Here is a 15,329-nt window from a genome sequence, read left to right as displayed (position 1 = left end):
TGTATAAGATAAGAGGCAATACTGTCCCAGACTGGAGATGGTGTCAGTGAAAAAAAAAAAAAAAGACATAAAGAAATGCTCTTCAAGGACAAACCTAGACACATACCTTCTGTATGGTCAAACAACGACTTACTAGCAAAGAACAACACTGATGTACCTTCAGTACTAAAAAGATAATGTGTAAAAATACCTTACACAGACATGGGAAAGGACATAGCCAGCAGTGCTTTCTGAAAAAACATTTCTTTTTTTCCTACTCATCCAACCCCCCCAGTATGGTACCTCCCACAAAACAGAACTGCTTGGTGGTGCAATTTCAAGATGCTCTCACTGTCCTGAAATGTTTAGGGTTATGGAAAATGGCACTTAGATCCTTCTGGGATATGCTCTGATTGGCAAGCTCAGCTCATGCTTTGTACAGAGACAGGCTGAGAGCTTAAAACTGAGCTCTGCAGAAAGAACAGCCTTCACATGCTTGGTAAAACATGTAATTGCCTGTGGAAACTGGAGGCAGTTCTGAGAACTTGCTTTTCATGAACAGAACCTGTATTAGGGAAACAGGAACCCTGGTTGCAACCCTTCTCAGTGCAAAGGAATTCAGTCCTCTACCTTCTCTGACCATTTCCTATCTACCTTGGCTGGTGGTTAGCAAAACACATCCTTCTTTCAAATATGAACACAAGTAGAGGAAGGGACACAAGGGAAAGAAAAGTTCCCGAGAGAAGAAAGACATCTGTTAGGACATGTCTTGAAACCACTAAGACTGAGAAATGTTTTAAACCACCAGTTAAGATGGTGATTTAAATACACTTTGAAGGATGAAGAGATATGAAGGTCTATAGTCAATAGGATTTTACTTTGGTAGGTTCATGCAAGTATTTTACAGTAAGAAATTATGAGTTAAATCTCCCCCACAAAGCAAGAAACAGATACCAAGTTTTCCTAGACAGTTTAGATCTCAAATTACAACTAGATAGTCATGCTCCCGAGCCACTTAGTTTATACTCCCTGCAGAGTTACAGTGAATATCAGTGTGTACAGACTTCCAGAGAAATTCCAAAGATATTTCTAAGACAAATAAAGTTGAAAATTTTCTCTTTTGGTTTCTTTTTTTTTGCCACAGAAAACAAGAGTACTTGACCATTCCCATTTGCTATAAAAATGTTAGCAAAAGTTCCTGGTCACTTCAGTAAGACTTGCATGCCCTTCATTGCCTTTAATTTATTAGCATGTTTTCTATTGAGATTCATGCTCATGACTAAGAGTAGATCTGGATGTCTGATGTCAGCACGTTCTGTCAAATGTGATGATGTAAAGCTTGAAAATATGCATGTGAACCTATGTCAGTGCTTTAGTTTATAAGGACTTCAAAGAGAAAAAGGCAAGCTTTACGAGGATTTAGTATGGCTGTTGAAAAGCTTGTGCTGTTCTACAGCAGTAGTGTTTTATGTTGATAGTTAAAGCCATGATGCAACCGTGTTTTAGCTTGTCTGGTCTATGGTGATTCATAGATGGAAACTCTGTGCCTTTTATGAGCCTAGGCTTTCTGCCTTACTGGATGTCATTTGTTTCAAATACTTTTAACTGAAATTTATTACTTTTTTCCCTCCATTTCTCCAAGTATCATTGTTTATGATGATATCTGAATAGCTATCATGCTAACCTGATTATGTCATTAAGTGATTTCCTGTTTATTATGCATTCTTTCTTTCATTCTGATTAGCTTGTGAGACAATCACTAATCACTGTGCTTTTTCTCTTTAATGTAGCTTGTAGATTGTTTAGGAATATGTGCAATTGAGACCTTTTTATTAATTCCATGTAAAAACTTGCAGTGTAATGGTTGACAAGAAATAAAAACCACAGAAAATGATGGGCAGTATTCCTTGTTGCCTAGAGGCAAAGGGTGGTGTTCATTTATGAAAAAGCAGAACATCCAGTTAACAAAGAACAGTCCAGCAACAGCTCACACCTTTATGAATCCTGTGGTCACTTATATGTTTATACAAAACAATGTATTTCAGTGATAAAACAGGAACTTCACCTGATCAAAATCAGTAGGGCAACTTATGAATGTATCTTATTGGTTTGATCTGGAATGGCAGAATCTGTGTTTCTGCCAGTCTTCTCTTCTTAAAATTTGTATGCAATTTGACATGCAATGAGGAAAATAAACATTTACTATATATGGAAGGATTACACTGACAGATGGAGAAAGATGGCTTTTGTACTTTCGAGAATAAATAAGAATTAACAGAGAAAAGCAAAGGCAAAATGTAAAATCAACCATGAAAGTTTTGCATATGACCAGAATGATGGCTTTCAATGAAACAGCATTGGAATTAATACAGAACACTATTGTAGCATATGGATGTTTGGATCTCTGCCAGAAAAATGGCACCATCTGTCCTTTTACCACAAAGTGGACTGAAATGATATGTACTGCAGTTAGACTACGATTCTTTTTGGTGTACCAGGCATAGTACCGAGTAAGAAAATATACTTTTCAGTCCACTAAAATTAGTTATGGTCTTGAGACAGTGATTGCAACCAAGGCCAACCCAAAGATACTGAAGGAATTACTGTGTCATGCTTGAGACATACAGGCCAGTGACATAAAATTTAAACATACTGATAAGAAACTTGGAGTATTTCTATATTCTTTTTGGTTTAATAGAACATTATTAGAAAAAAATTAGACAAGAAGTCCAAGCTCCCCCACTTTTCTCATCATGCTGTGAGTACAATAACCCTCTGCTGTCTACAGACGGCAGTACACCAATTCACGTTTCACTCTTCTAAAACACATAACAGCCATAAATTGCAAACGCAACACGTTCTTATACAAAGAATCTCGTTTGCTATGTCTGATTGTTATAATGTAAGTCAAGCAAACAAAAGAAAAATTACATTCCCCTAGGGTTCTTCACATTTGAAGCAGATTTCATGGAAATTTAACTTGATTTCAGGAATATAATTGAACTAACAATCTGTTCTCTCAGACAGGATGTCCCCCACTTGATATTGTGCAGGGTTGGACAAATGCCAAAACAGATTTGAATGTACCTCAAAATGCTTGTGAAAATGACTGGGCTTTTCTAAAAGCAAGATGTGTGTGCTCGGTAGGTCAGACAGAAGCACTGTGGATGATGTGAGTCTTCCATTTAACCTATCAGGATTCAAATGTGCTAGAACTGTAAACAAAGGGAAAATGCAGCAAACAGAATGTAAACAAGAAAAGTCAAAGTGCTTATCCTGTGAATGCTCTGCAGAAAGCAAACCAGTATGCAAATTCACAGTGATGGAATGCTTAGGGACTGTGTTTTGTGTTGAAATATGAAGCCAGCAGCCAACAGAGCTGAAATGTTTTCCAAAATCAGTGTATGATTTAGGTTATTCAGATTTGGGGTCTCCTATACACAGAAAGCAATTAAAACTAGAGAGGAAGTAATGGAATGATTTGGAGCAGCTACATTCAGTTTTAATAAAAGTATTAATTTCCATTATCCAAAGAGAGAAACAGACTCACTGCAAGAAAATGAGAATAGATTTAAACACAAATTGCCAGAGCATGGTTGTGAATCTGCAACAAAATAAAGTACTTGTTTGTGTGTTTGTTTGTTGCTTTGAGTTCCCAAGGAAACACAGCATAGATGATCATCCTGTTCTCCTTGTGTACATGTACCAGACTGATGATTGACTGCTCTCTTTCCATACCCTTCTAGTATATTGGCCAGTGTCAATCAAACTTGATAGGCTCACAGGCCTTGAAAGGATATTAAATTCCTACTGTGTGAATGTAGGCAGGCAGGTAGAATAGAGAAAGCTTACTAAGTACCCCCCCATGAGGTGAAAGCTGCAGCATGGTCTGACCTCTTATTAAGTTCCAGAAAATACATGTGTGAAAGATATTACGGATGTTCAGACTGGACAAAAGATTCAGTTGAAGCATGTATTCTTTTAGACATCAGAATAACCAGTCACACTCTGAAATTTAAATGAAATCATGCCCTATAATTCCTGTGCTCTCAAGGAACTGTTTTTTAAATTACTAGAGGACTACTGTTGGCCTTGGGTTGTAGCCAGCTCCTAATGCCACAGAACATTCCATTAGTGCAAAACTTAACTCAAAGTTGAAAAGCTGTGAAGCCCTTGTCCCCTCCTACCTTGTGGAATCTGCATTTGAGGGCAATAACTCCTAAAGACTGCTGTAAGTGGCATTTTATAGATATCAGATTAGACACATTAGCTGCATAAAGAAAAGTATGCACTGCTGGATGTGGAAGATATGCTTGTCTGAATGATCTTCATTTATAAAACAGAAATGATTGGCAGTGCTTTGAGATGGATTCTCTTTGACTGCTCCATTTTGCTGAGAGGAATCCATACCCTGATCAAAAAGAAGCAATCCAGGTTCAGATTAGACAAAAGCAACATCTGTCCCACACTTGGGTCTGTTTCTTGACTACTTAAGGTGAAAGAACTTGTCAGTTTAGGAAATCACTGACTTGCTCTTCTGTAGTTACTACCAGACTCAAAGAATGAGCAGAGCTGCTGATGGAAAGATTGTTCTTGTCAAGTGGTGCCTTCTGACTTGAAGCGAGGCAGCAGCTTCCTGAAGTAGATGTCCTTCAGCAATAGTGCACCGTGGATGGTCTCCAGGAATGTCTGAGCCAGTCCTCAACTTCCATTGCCGGTGGAGGAACATGATCTGATACCCTTTAAGCTTGCCTAAACCCAGTGAAAGTGACTCTGAATGAAAACAGAAAGAAACCTCTCCCATAAACAACTTTGTCCACCTCCCACCTGGCCTTGCCTTCCAGACTGAAATCCCAAATACTTGCTTAACTATTGTGCAGTTTCTTTTTAATTAAACATTCTCCTCTATTTTTTAGCCATGAGGAAGCAGCCCTGAATTAACTTAGCTGCCAACCAGCTGAAACAATCTGCAGTGCAAGACTTGCTGATGCTGTCAGATTGTTACATAAGCATTTCTTCACATCCCACATAGCCAGGGCTTCTGAACTTAAAAAACCCATCATCTTGCATAATCAACACTTTTAGCATCCTTCAAATGTTGACAAGCATGTGATAGCTTGCTGATGGGAAACAACTGATATAGCTGAGTACTCCAACAGCTTCCTGGAACCTGCTGCAGAAACACAGCTCCCCACAACAATATGATAATGATAAAGGCACTGGAGCCAGCTGTACTGCACAGACTTCTGGAGAGACTCAAACAGAAATTAAGATGCTTTCTCAGTAGGGCTAAATGGGGACATTATCATATTCTTTCCATTGGAAAGGTGGATTTAACCCATAGCCCCATACGTATGAAGTGGTCTATGATACCACCAGGAATCAGAAGAAAAAATGGTACCACAAAGCAGGTCTGATAGCAGAGATTAAACAGAACCCTTATTTCTCTGACCTGAAGCAATTCCTACAGAGATGCTGCTGAGCTGCAGAGATTATCTTCGGATCCTGAAATCCTTGTGTGCCATTATTTAAAAGATAGAAATTACTGGTATATCATGAACATTTAAAAAATATATATCTGTATTGATACTTGTTTTTGGACAAACTCAGATCTGAGAGATATTATGTTGTGACAAAGCTCACAGTACAGAGCTTACAAATAAATCCTCCATTCTACATTCTCAAGTAGAAAACAACTCGGCTTTCCAGTGGGTGGGATTTCTTATGACAGATTTCCTTTTAGGCATATTTTGCAAGAAAAAAATCTAGATATTATTCACTGGGCATTGGTCAGCTGTGTTAGATAACATTTGAATTTTACAGTCAAGTAAAGAAGTTTATATCTGTTGACATACATACTAGACAGCTGCTATGTGATCTATTTGTGTCCTTCCTTAATGAGCATTCTATATTTTACTATTCATTTATTACATTAATTTCTAAAGTGATGGGATGCCACAAGAAAACTCTGCACATAAGTTATTTTGATTTAAAGACAGTTAAAAATATCTGTGAACTCGGACAGCTCACTAGAAACAAAAAGAATTCAAGTAGGGAATGAGCAATTGCATATTCTTCTGCAAGACAGCAAAAATGAAGCATAACAAACAAATAACAGAAAAAAAAATCCTTATTTCCTCCTACGAGCTAAAATTCCTGGGCTAATGACTACAAAATGTCAGGAGATGTTCCCTTCTATATGACACGTTTTGTTATTGCATTGCATCAGTGACATGCATCAGCTGAGAGAAGCAGCAATCTTAATCAACATTTCTATAATGCAGAAGAAACAGATTTTAGCTTAAAAACTAGATATTGTTGAGAGATTCCTCAGATTCCTCTCACCTGTAGCCTTGCAAAACAGTTGTCTAGCACTTCAGCTGTCCTAAACAAACTGAACTGTGTAGATGGTTCACTCATACCCAGACTTGTCTTCCTCTTCAATACACGTGAAAGTTTCACAGAAGAGATAAATGCACTTTACAATAATATGCTTGAAAAGCTCAATTGTTCTTCCATTTTATTTTATTTTTTTTCAAAATATGATGTAAAGAGCTCTTTATCATCATACAGAAGATCCTTGTGAAGACAAAAACACTTGCTGCGCTGACTTCAACAGCTAATAAATAAAAGCACAACAGTAGCTAGGAATTAAACCCAGATAAATTCCACCCTCCACCACATAGAGATATCTTTACAGAGCTGGGGGGAGTAGAGTTAGGGGGAAGTAACATTTCTAATCTTCAGTTTTCCACCTTGTCAGAAGCAAGCCCCAAATGTTGGCTTTTCTACCTCACCACTAGGGTCATGGAATGAAAGTGGGGGGTAAAAGTTTTGGAAAGAATCGAGATTCATTTGACTCTCCTGAGGTGCATGAGAGATGAGAATAACTGAATGTTGGCACGTCAATATCAGTCAGCAACAAGGCTATATTTAACTGTTACCTAGAGAAGGGTAATGGGAACGTTTGGGGGAGTATGTCTCAATAGAAGATATGGCAGAACTTGACTTCTGCCTCCTGTTAGGAAGCTTCTGGAAACTGAATTTTGGAAATGGCAAAAATTCTTTTTCATTTTTGTTGAAGTGACATCTCGTAGCTGCCAGTGAAGAGCTTCATTTAGCAAATGTGTGAGCAGATCTGAAAAACCAGCACAGATAAAGCATATACATATTTAAGGATACCAACAAAGAAGCAGAAACACTATTTTTCCTCTTTCTCCCTGCATTAATGTAAACACTTTCTCTGTCTTCACTGATGTATTTCCAGCACAGTGTACCAGAGAAGAAATGCAGCTCTCTTCTCAGTATGTAATCTCTGCTCACATCAATCATAATTCAGGATTGGGACCTAATCTTTGAAATGTTTCTTTCTGTCAAGATGCACACACAGAGGAGCTACACTTCAGAAACTGAATCAGAAGGCATATAGGAAGTAACCACCATGAGGGCCTAGCAAAAACTAAATGTCTTTTTTGCCCGCGTGGGATTAATCTAACAAAAAAATGCATGTGTGATTTAAAATAATACATAAATATATTTGCAAAGTTGTCTCTTTTTCTTCAGAAAATCCTAGAAACTTTAGTGAGAATGTACGGCTCACACAAACCTGTATGATCTTATGTGGTTCTAAAAAAGAAACCCCCTCAATCATACTTTTCCCACTTCCTGTGAACATTTAAGTACTCATCTAAACTGCATTGACAGAGATAAAGGGCTTTTTCTTTTTGAGTTCATCTTTTAATTTTTTTCTTCTAATCCATTAAAAAAAGAAATAGGCTGCCATTTTCAGAGAGTAAAAATAAATTAAACTTACTTGTAAGAGAACTGACTAATTTCCCCAAGGATGCCTGAATCCATCTACACTATTTCTACATCTATTTTACAGCCACTCATATTGCTATGGAATTCTTGTAGAGTCTGCAGACCTGAAGTATTAACCATCTTATTTACGTATAAGTAATTAACACACGTTTTCACATCTGCTCTGAGACTGCATAAGCAAATACAAACATACTTTAACCAGAAAGAAGCACACACACAATGCATCATTTAGATGTGGATATTCTAACAAAAGAGTAAGAAGATTCCAGTCTTTCTATTTCAAGGAGTGGGGGAAGAGAATCAATAGCAGTGCTAGAAAATTCTGCCCAGTGATTGACAATCCTCACAGTTGGGTGCTGATCTTCTGTACCTTTGGTCAGGGTGAATGATTAAGGAGATGTACACATACAATAAGCTTTCTTTCTTTTCTCAGACGAAGAAGCTGTTTAAACACCTCCTGAACCCAGGCACTTTTGTGGCATGGCGTTTGTCCTAAGATTACTAAGGCTCTTCATAGCAATGCCTAGAGGTTTGGTACAGCTTCAGTGATAATCAGCTAGCACAATCTCTTTTTTTTTTTTCATTTGAGACATAAGAGGAAAAAAGGAGGTGAACAATTTGAGGCTGCTTCTTTGTAGGAACTGCTGCAGTTGATGGTTCATCTAATACAATGTATTATTGTGTGAAATAGCCTGTAGCAAATGATTCAGTGGAAATTGTGTACTTGCTCCAAAATGGACAATTAATTAGCACATTCTTTATAAGAACCTGCAAAATGCACTGAAATATGGGAGTTAATTTATCCATTAATATATCCATTAACACATCTTCTATGATGGAGACATTGTAATTTTTACTGTCTTTTGATATTGGAACTACCTTCTTCAGCTCATCACTTCAGGCAATTTGATATCAAAGGTCTGAGTTGCAATTAGAAGAAACAACTCCCCAAGACTTTATTAACCCACTGAAAGAGAACCATTTTAGACAAGACCCCTTGCCCCTGCTGCTGTTCAGACCTATGGAAGATGTCACCAACAGAAATGTCACTCTGTGTAGGAGAGAAAGAGTCTAATGTGGCAGAGACTGATACTTTTCCCACTGTTGAAACCCAAAGAGAATTTACCATAATGCTGTGTGACTGTTTTGCAAGTGTTAGAGAGATGTATTGCTGCAGCCGTCTACTGCTGGAAGTTCTGCCAGTTACAGTATTCTAGTAGAGATGCTATAGAAATCCCCACCATAAGTAGACATCATAACATGCTTGTTGGTACTGATCTCTTCTGGATTCTTTGGGATTAGGTTAGCTGCAAATGCAACTGTTGTGATGGTGTTTGTTTTTTTTTTATTTTTGCCTTTTATTAACATTCTTTTCCACTTCCCTAAAACTCACAGAATCACGTTACAATATGGATTATAGAAATGCCATGGCACTAATAGAGTATTTCTCTTCCCACAATATTACATTTGTGTTAGATGGCTTTTAAGCTTTCTTACGTTTTAATGAAGTTATTAAAGTGAATGCTCTGCCTGCATAATTCATGAGCCTTCACTCTGTCTTCAAAGAACCGGTCTCTAAACAATATTTTTATTTTTCAAATCTTCTATAAGACATTCAAAGCCTTTTGAATTTGAATGTAGTATTTAAAATAAATGTATAGATGTAGAAACCCAGCTTTATTCTGATGTAGTACCATTTGGTCCCCTGAGATGGTTCTGATTTATAATATTTCTGTGACAGATACAAAGAGGTGCTATGTATTTTCTATTTATAGCTCATAAATATTGAGATTAGCTTTCACACATGATGGACTGGATTATGAGCTGCTTTTTCTGCTGTGTCTCTATCTGCAGCTTCCTGCAGAAGGAAGATCAAACTGATCCAATCACAGCCTTTGCATTTCTTCCTAAACATTCATTTGGTATAAACGGATACAGGTTAAGGGTTTCTATAATCTGCGAACCTTGCTATGACAATTCCTAAGTGGTAGCTGAGACTTTTCTAGTTGGTTCCTCATCTCCATCGGTAACCTGTGTCTGACCTTGGGGGTGGTGAGAGGCAGCAGGGCAAAGAAGATAAGGGAAGGAAAAAGCTTCATAACAGGATGCATTCCTGGTAACTAGAATGACTAGAATCTAAGCATACTAAAATAATACATAAGACAAAAATGCCATATATTTCAAAGTTTTTAAGAAGAAAAGAACCTTGTTGAAATGAATCCCCAAAAGAAGATTTGCTGTGTTAAAGCTTGAAATTAGTATCAGCTACTAAGAAATGATACTTCTTAGAAATAAAATGCTATTGGTCATTAATACATAGACCCTGAACTTCTTAAGAAAAAGCATTTAAGCCAAAGGGACTGGGTAGCTAAACAGACATAACAACAGTCTGTTCAGGTGCCAGCACTCGTCTCAGGTAATTTATTTCAAAGATTGGCTCAGTCAAAGCAGGGAAAGCTGCTGGAAATTGAACTGAAAGCTTTTATTTTGTCTCAGGAACAAAGATGAACATAAATGCCAGCTACAGCTAAACACACTGAAATCTACAGAACTGCCTACATAAATGTGTGCTGGTATTGGGAATCCTTCTGTGTAATAAAAAGCACTGTGTTTATTGCATTTATGTGCTAGTCAGATGTGCTAAGGGTTTAACCAGCACTTTTTCTTTAGAAAATAAGAAAAAACCCCAACAAATACAACACAAGATTAAAATGACTTCAGATAAAAGCTTTATACTTATTTGAATTAGTAACTGAAATCACTACCACTGATTTAAATGAGTATCTCACAGGGGAGCTGCAGATAATTTCTTTTCTTTCTGGAGCAGAAGAGACTATAAACCTGAATAATGTATCATAAATCATAGACAGCCCTTGTAAACTGAAAGGTACTGATGAGCTGCGTTGTGCCCTTATCGAGGAATTAGTTGGACGATGTCTTAATGGGCTTTTTGGAGAGATTAAACCACAAGCTGGTTTTAAAATCTTCTAAATAATTTTAAAGGCGACTAAAAAACCAAACACAGTGACTTGACAGTCCGAGATCGCTTGATTTTCATAAAGACAGGAACTTCTGGGTCTCTTAGACATTTGGGGTCAAGTATGCCTATAATTCCACGTAACCCCAGTTTAACAAATTCAGACAAATAAAAACGATCTCTTCATAGTTAACATTCCTACCTTTCACCTGCCAGATGTCAGATTCATTAAAAATACATTTGAATATAATTTAAATAATTAAAATGCAGTTTTAAAACATGCATAATTGTTTGCCAGAGGCCCTTGCTCACCAGAAGTAATAATTTCCACTTGTTGCGGTGACTTGATGAACTCAGGCTGAACAGTTCCAGTGCTTAAGCCAAGGTTTACTTTAGCCACAGCCTGATGTTGCAATTAAGTTTAAGACCTCAGAGTTTATTGCTCAGATGGGTGATCTGGTTTTGTTAGAAGGAGCCTAATAAAGTTGATGATTAGTTTGTTGTCTTTTATCGTCTATTTGAAGTAATTTATGCCTGGCTTTTGACTGTCTATAAAATTTATGGAAAGGTTCAAAATGTTGGAGTTAAAGACTTTCTTTGCAACTGTAGTAACCGTTCAATGGGACACGTAGATGCTACTTTGTTTTATACACAATATAGGTATTTTATTAACTGTGCTCTATACGGTATAAATAAATATGTTGAAAATCAAGCATATTTTAAAATACAATTGACCACATTTATGGATTCACTCCAATGTTTGATAAATTCAAGTTCAGAAGACTGCTGAGCCACAGTGACTGATTTGCTCTTTGAATTGGGACAACAGATATATAATTGCTAAAGTTTTCCCCATCACTGAAGAGCAAAGCAGATATTCAGTCGAAGAAGTAATATTCAAGATGCTCAGGGCAGCAGCCAGAAGAAAACTGCAGAGCTGCCTGCTGTTTGCTGTGAATGCTTGGCAGACCTCCTGCAGAAACCAGGGCCTTGTTCCTCCTTCACGAAATGCGGATAAACTCCACTAAGAGGCAAAAACGCTGCATGCAAGAGAAAGAGGAGCCATTTCCAATTGCCTATTTTCTGCTTTTCCAGTATCTTCTCCAAAACAAGAGAGAATAACAGAAAGGAACCTGAACTCTAAACATGCTAAGCTGAAAAATGAGAGACTTTTTGGCGATTTTTGTCAAAGTTCTAATTTATTTTTTTCCATCTGTGACACCTACATAATTTTCCCCTCTTACTAATGGTCTTTCTTTGGTGACAGTAAGTGCTGTTGAGCATATAAGTAGCATTCAGACTGAGATAACATTTGATTGTTAGCGTTTTCCCACCTCCACTGCAAGGTAAAACTTCCAGTTTTGCAAAACGAAAAGCAATTTTAGTGTCTAGAGAAAATAACAAAGTATGGGGAAAGTGTTCCCTAATTGAGATAAAACCCTGTCACCTTCACTAGCACTTAACAGTACCACACTCTGAAAGCAGGTATTATTTAGTGTGAATAATGACAACAGAATCTCAGCTGGATTTTAAAAGTTATTTCTGCATAATTTATTCAAAAGATAAATTCCCTAATGAAAGATACTGGATCCATTTTAAGCCATTTATAATTACTGCCTCAGGAATGCCATACTAGCTGCTGTTTATCACTGTCAGGGACTTCTGAATTCCTATTACAACCACAGTATCCTATTGGGTTTGTTTGTCTCTGAGAGAACACAGTGTTTCAAGTGTGGTATGGCCTTACAAAGGAGAACAAAACCTGTAATTCCCCAGAAATGCATTTGTATGTCCTTTACTCTGTTTTGGCACTTCAGCATTTAGTGCATTCATTTCCTCATGGTTATTTCCAACACAATGAGTTATGTTTTTCACCAGAAGTTTGTAGAAAGTTTTCAGTTCATTAGTACCTCCCCTGATCCTTTCTTTTCTTATGAAGTCACAGCAGAGAGCAGAAGCCTCCGTGGCGGAGAGCTTCAGTGGAACCCATGACACAGCCCCAGTGCCCTGAGCTGACGGCAGCCTCCTTTGGGGATGGCATACATCATCCCACTCACTGCCTGTGTGGTCTTATGATGAGGAAAGGCTGCAAGGACCATCTGTAGGTGGGAGGTACCAACCTCACTGACTCTCAGAAGTGCAAGACTGTCACTGTGATTGCTGCTGTACATATTAATGCAGAATATTCCAAATCTGCTCAAGGGAGCAATAACACCAAAGCCCTTCAAATGCAGAAACAATTATCCTAGCACCTCAACCAATAGTCAGCAGTGACCTGTGTTGAGTTTGCCTATTATGCATTATCAGTAACACTGTAGGGAAATGTTCATATTTTATGAGATTAAACAGACAATAGGAATAGTAGTTAGGATTTGTTTTCTTTTTTTTTTTTCCCCTCTTGCCTGAATAGTCCATATTTATCTCCAGGTAACAGGAGAAAAGGAAATTATAGAAAGCATTATCTGACTGCTTAACTTTTCAGACTTTGTCTTGGACTGGAATGCACTGTATAGTGAAATTTCTCTTTTTAAGTTAGAATGAGTTTTGATATACTCAGTCATGCCCTAAGTTTCAGAAAACACAAAATCATTTTTCAGACAGTAAACAAGAGCCCTTGTTCTCTCAACACAGAGCTCTCCAATGGAAAATGAGTTGTTTTTCTGCCTTACGATCCTGAAAAATTCTACATTCATGCATGTACCTGACAGACCACCGACATCCATCTTCTTCAGGTTCTTTGCCTCCAGAATGACAACAGTCAGCTTGCCGGCAGTAGGCACGTAACGGAGGGAGAAGCAGATATCACCAAGCTTTTCTTGCTGTGAAAGCAAACAAGGCATAGTGTTATTCCCTTTAAATCATTTTTGAGTCTTTTAAAAACATAATTCTGAAAACCTCACGGAAAATAAACAGGGTTACATTTCAAACTCCTATTGTAAAACAGAACATTCAAGGTTTGAATAAATATCTGCAATAGTGAAGAATGCATGTCAGATTATCAGCTATACTTCAAAGTTTTCATCTACCTCCCATGTCAAAAAGGTGCATAGGTCTGTCTAAGAAGACTTCCTTGAATAGACAAAAATCTGCTCATGCTGTTCTTGCTGAAGGACTGCAATCTTATATCTTAAAAACTTCTCAGCATGATGTAGTTACTGTTCCTTTTAATTTTCAGAAACTTAATGTAATACCTATAAAGTGATGGATTCTGAACTGATTATTGCAAGTTGGGAATGAGACCTGGCAATTGTAATAGATTGTTCCCTGGAAAAAAAACAGCTCAATGATCACCATGGTGAGAAAGCACACAGAACAAACACAAAATTGTGTGTAATTAAGAAACAATCAGATGGAGTAGAAAGAAACAGCTCATGATGTTAAAAGTATGTATCACACATTAAATACTGTCAAATACACATGCCCACATCTTGAAAATTGGTGTTGTTATGGTATCCCAATGTCTCAAAAAGGATATTGTATGATTGGGAAGGATTCCAAAAACAAAGCAGCATGAACGATGAAGGATAAGACACAGTTTCTGCATGAGGAACAGTGAATTAGACTGTGACTCTTCAAACTTGAATGAGGATGTTGGGAAGGGTGGTTCTTAGACACCCTGATGTGGCTGAGGAGGGCTGCAGTGATGTTACGATATTATTCAAAAGAAGAGATCCTGATATAAAAAAATGTACATTTTTAACTCATACCCAGGATGTCTTTCACCACATGAACTACATTTTTATGAAAAGACTCACTATTCCTGTCTGTCTTCACAGGCTGCTCATATTCTTATCCTGGAAATACAGATTTCAGCTTTGAACTGCTCTAACTGAGCATGCAGTGATGGGGTGATAGCAAAGCATGCTTCTGCTCCTCTGACATTCCGTTTGGGAAGCAGTTGGCTGGGCTAATGGTGAAGTTGATCTATCACTTGCAGCTTGTTCGGAATGGAAGAAATCAATTGTTTATTGATTTGTGTTATCATGATCACAGCTCACCCAGCCACCTTGTGTTCTCTGCATTCCTGTTCTATTACATGGTAGACTTGGTTTAAATTAGCCTGGCTGATTCATTAACCTCTGAGTAAGACTGATATCTGAAAGCTCATCTTAGCCCCACCATCTCAGACACCTTTCTGCTCACGTATCAACTGACACAGAAGGGGGCACTTCCTTCATCCCCAGATTCACTGGGCAGTGTGTTGGCTGTAGCACAGAAACTGCATTCCTCTAAAATGTACTTTGCAACTGACACAATATTGGAGCATCTATTTGGGAAGGAATTTTTAAATTAATGCTATCTTTCTAATTAGTCCTTTAAGGGATTTTTTTTGTTGTTGTTTTTTGGTTTTTTTTTTTGGTACTTTTGCATTTGTGCTGAGACTGGCATGTGTTAAGACTATTAACATTTGTCAGAAGTGTATAAGGATTGTTTTTTTTCCCAAGCTGAATGCCTGAGTGGAGTCCAGAGGAGGTATTTTACAAACACTTATTACCAGGAAGACCATCACCTCTCACTGGCTTTTCTCCATCTATAATCAGGTCGTGCTTTG

The 15,329-nt window shown here is 37.7% G+C and overlaps 1 protein-coding gene across 5 annotated transcripts in view; it reads right to left on the bottom strand.

The window, feature by feature from the left end:
* The window catches only part of SYT1 (synaptotagmin 1), a 337,265-nt gene that overhangs the window by 35,400 nt on the left and 286,536 nt on the right, over nt 1-15,329 (bottom strand). For all 5 annotated transcript variants that reach the window (XM_072329810.1, XM_072329828.1, XM_072329803.1 and 2 more), the window contains one exon: nt 13,479-13,596. In XM_072329810.1, the coding sequence (XP_072185911.1) occupies nt 13,479-13,596 (118 nt within the window). The remainder of the gene's footprint in view (nt 1-13,478; nt 13,597-15,329) is intronic.

Source organism: Excalfactoria chinensis, chromosome 1 (genome assembly GCF_039878825.1).
Source record: "Excalfactoria chinensis isolate bCotChi1 chromosome 1, bCotChi1.hap2, whole genome shotgun sequence".
Classification (NCBI taxonomy): domain Eukaryota; kingdom Metazoa; phylum Chordata; class Aves; order Galliformes; family Phasianidae; genus Excalfactoria; species Excalfactoria chinensis.
The sequence above is the reverse complement of the archived record's forward strand: the minus strand, read 5'-3'. Positions and strand labels throughout refer to the sequence as shown.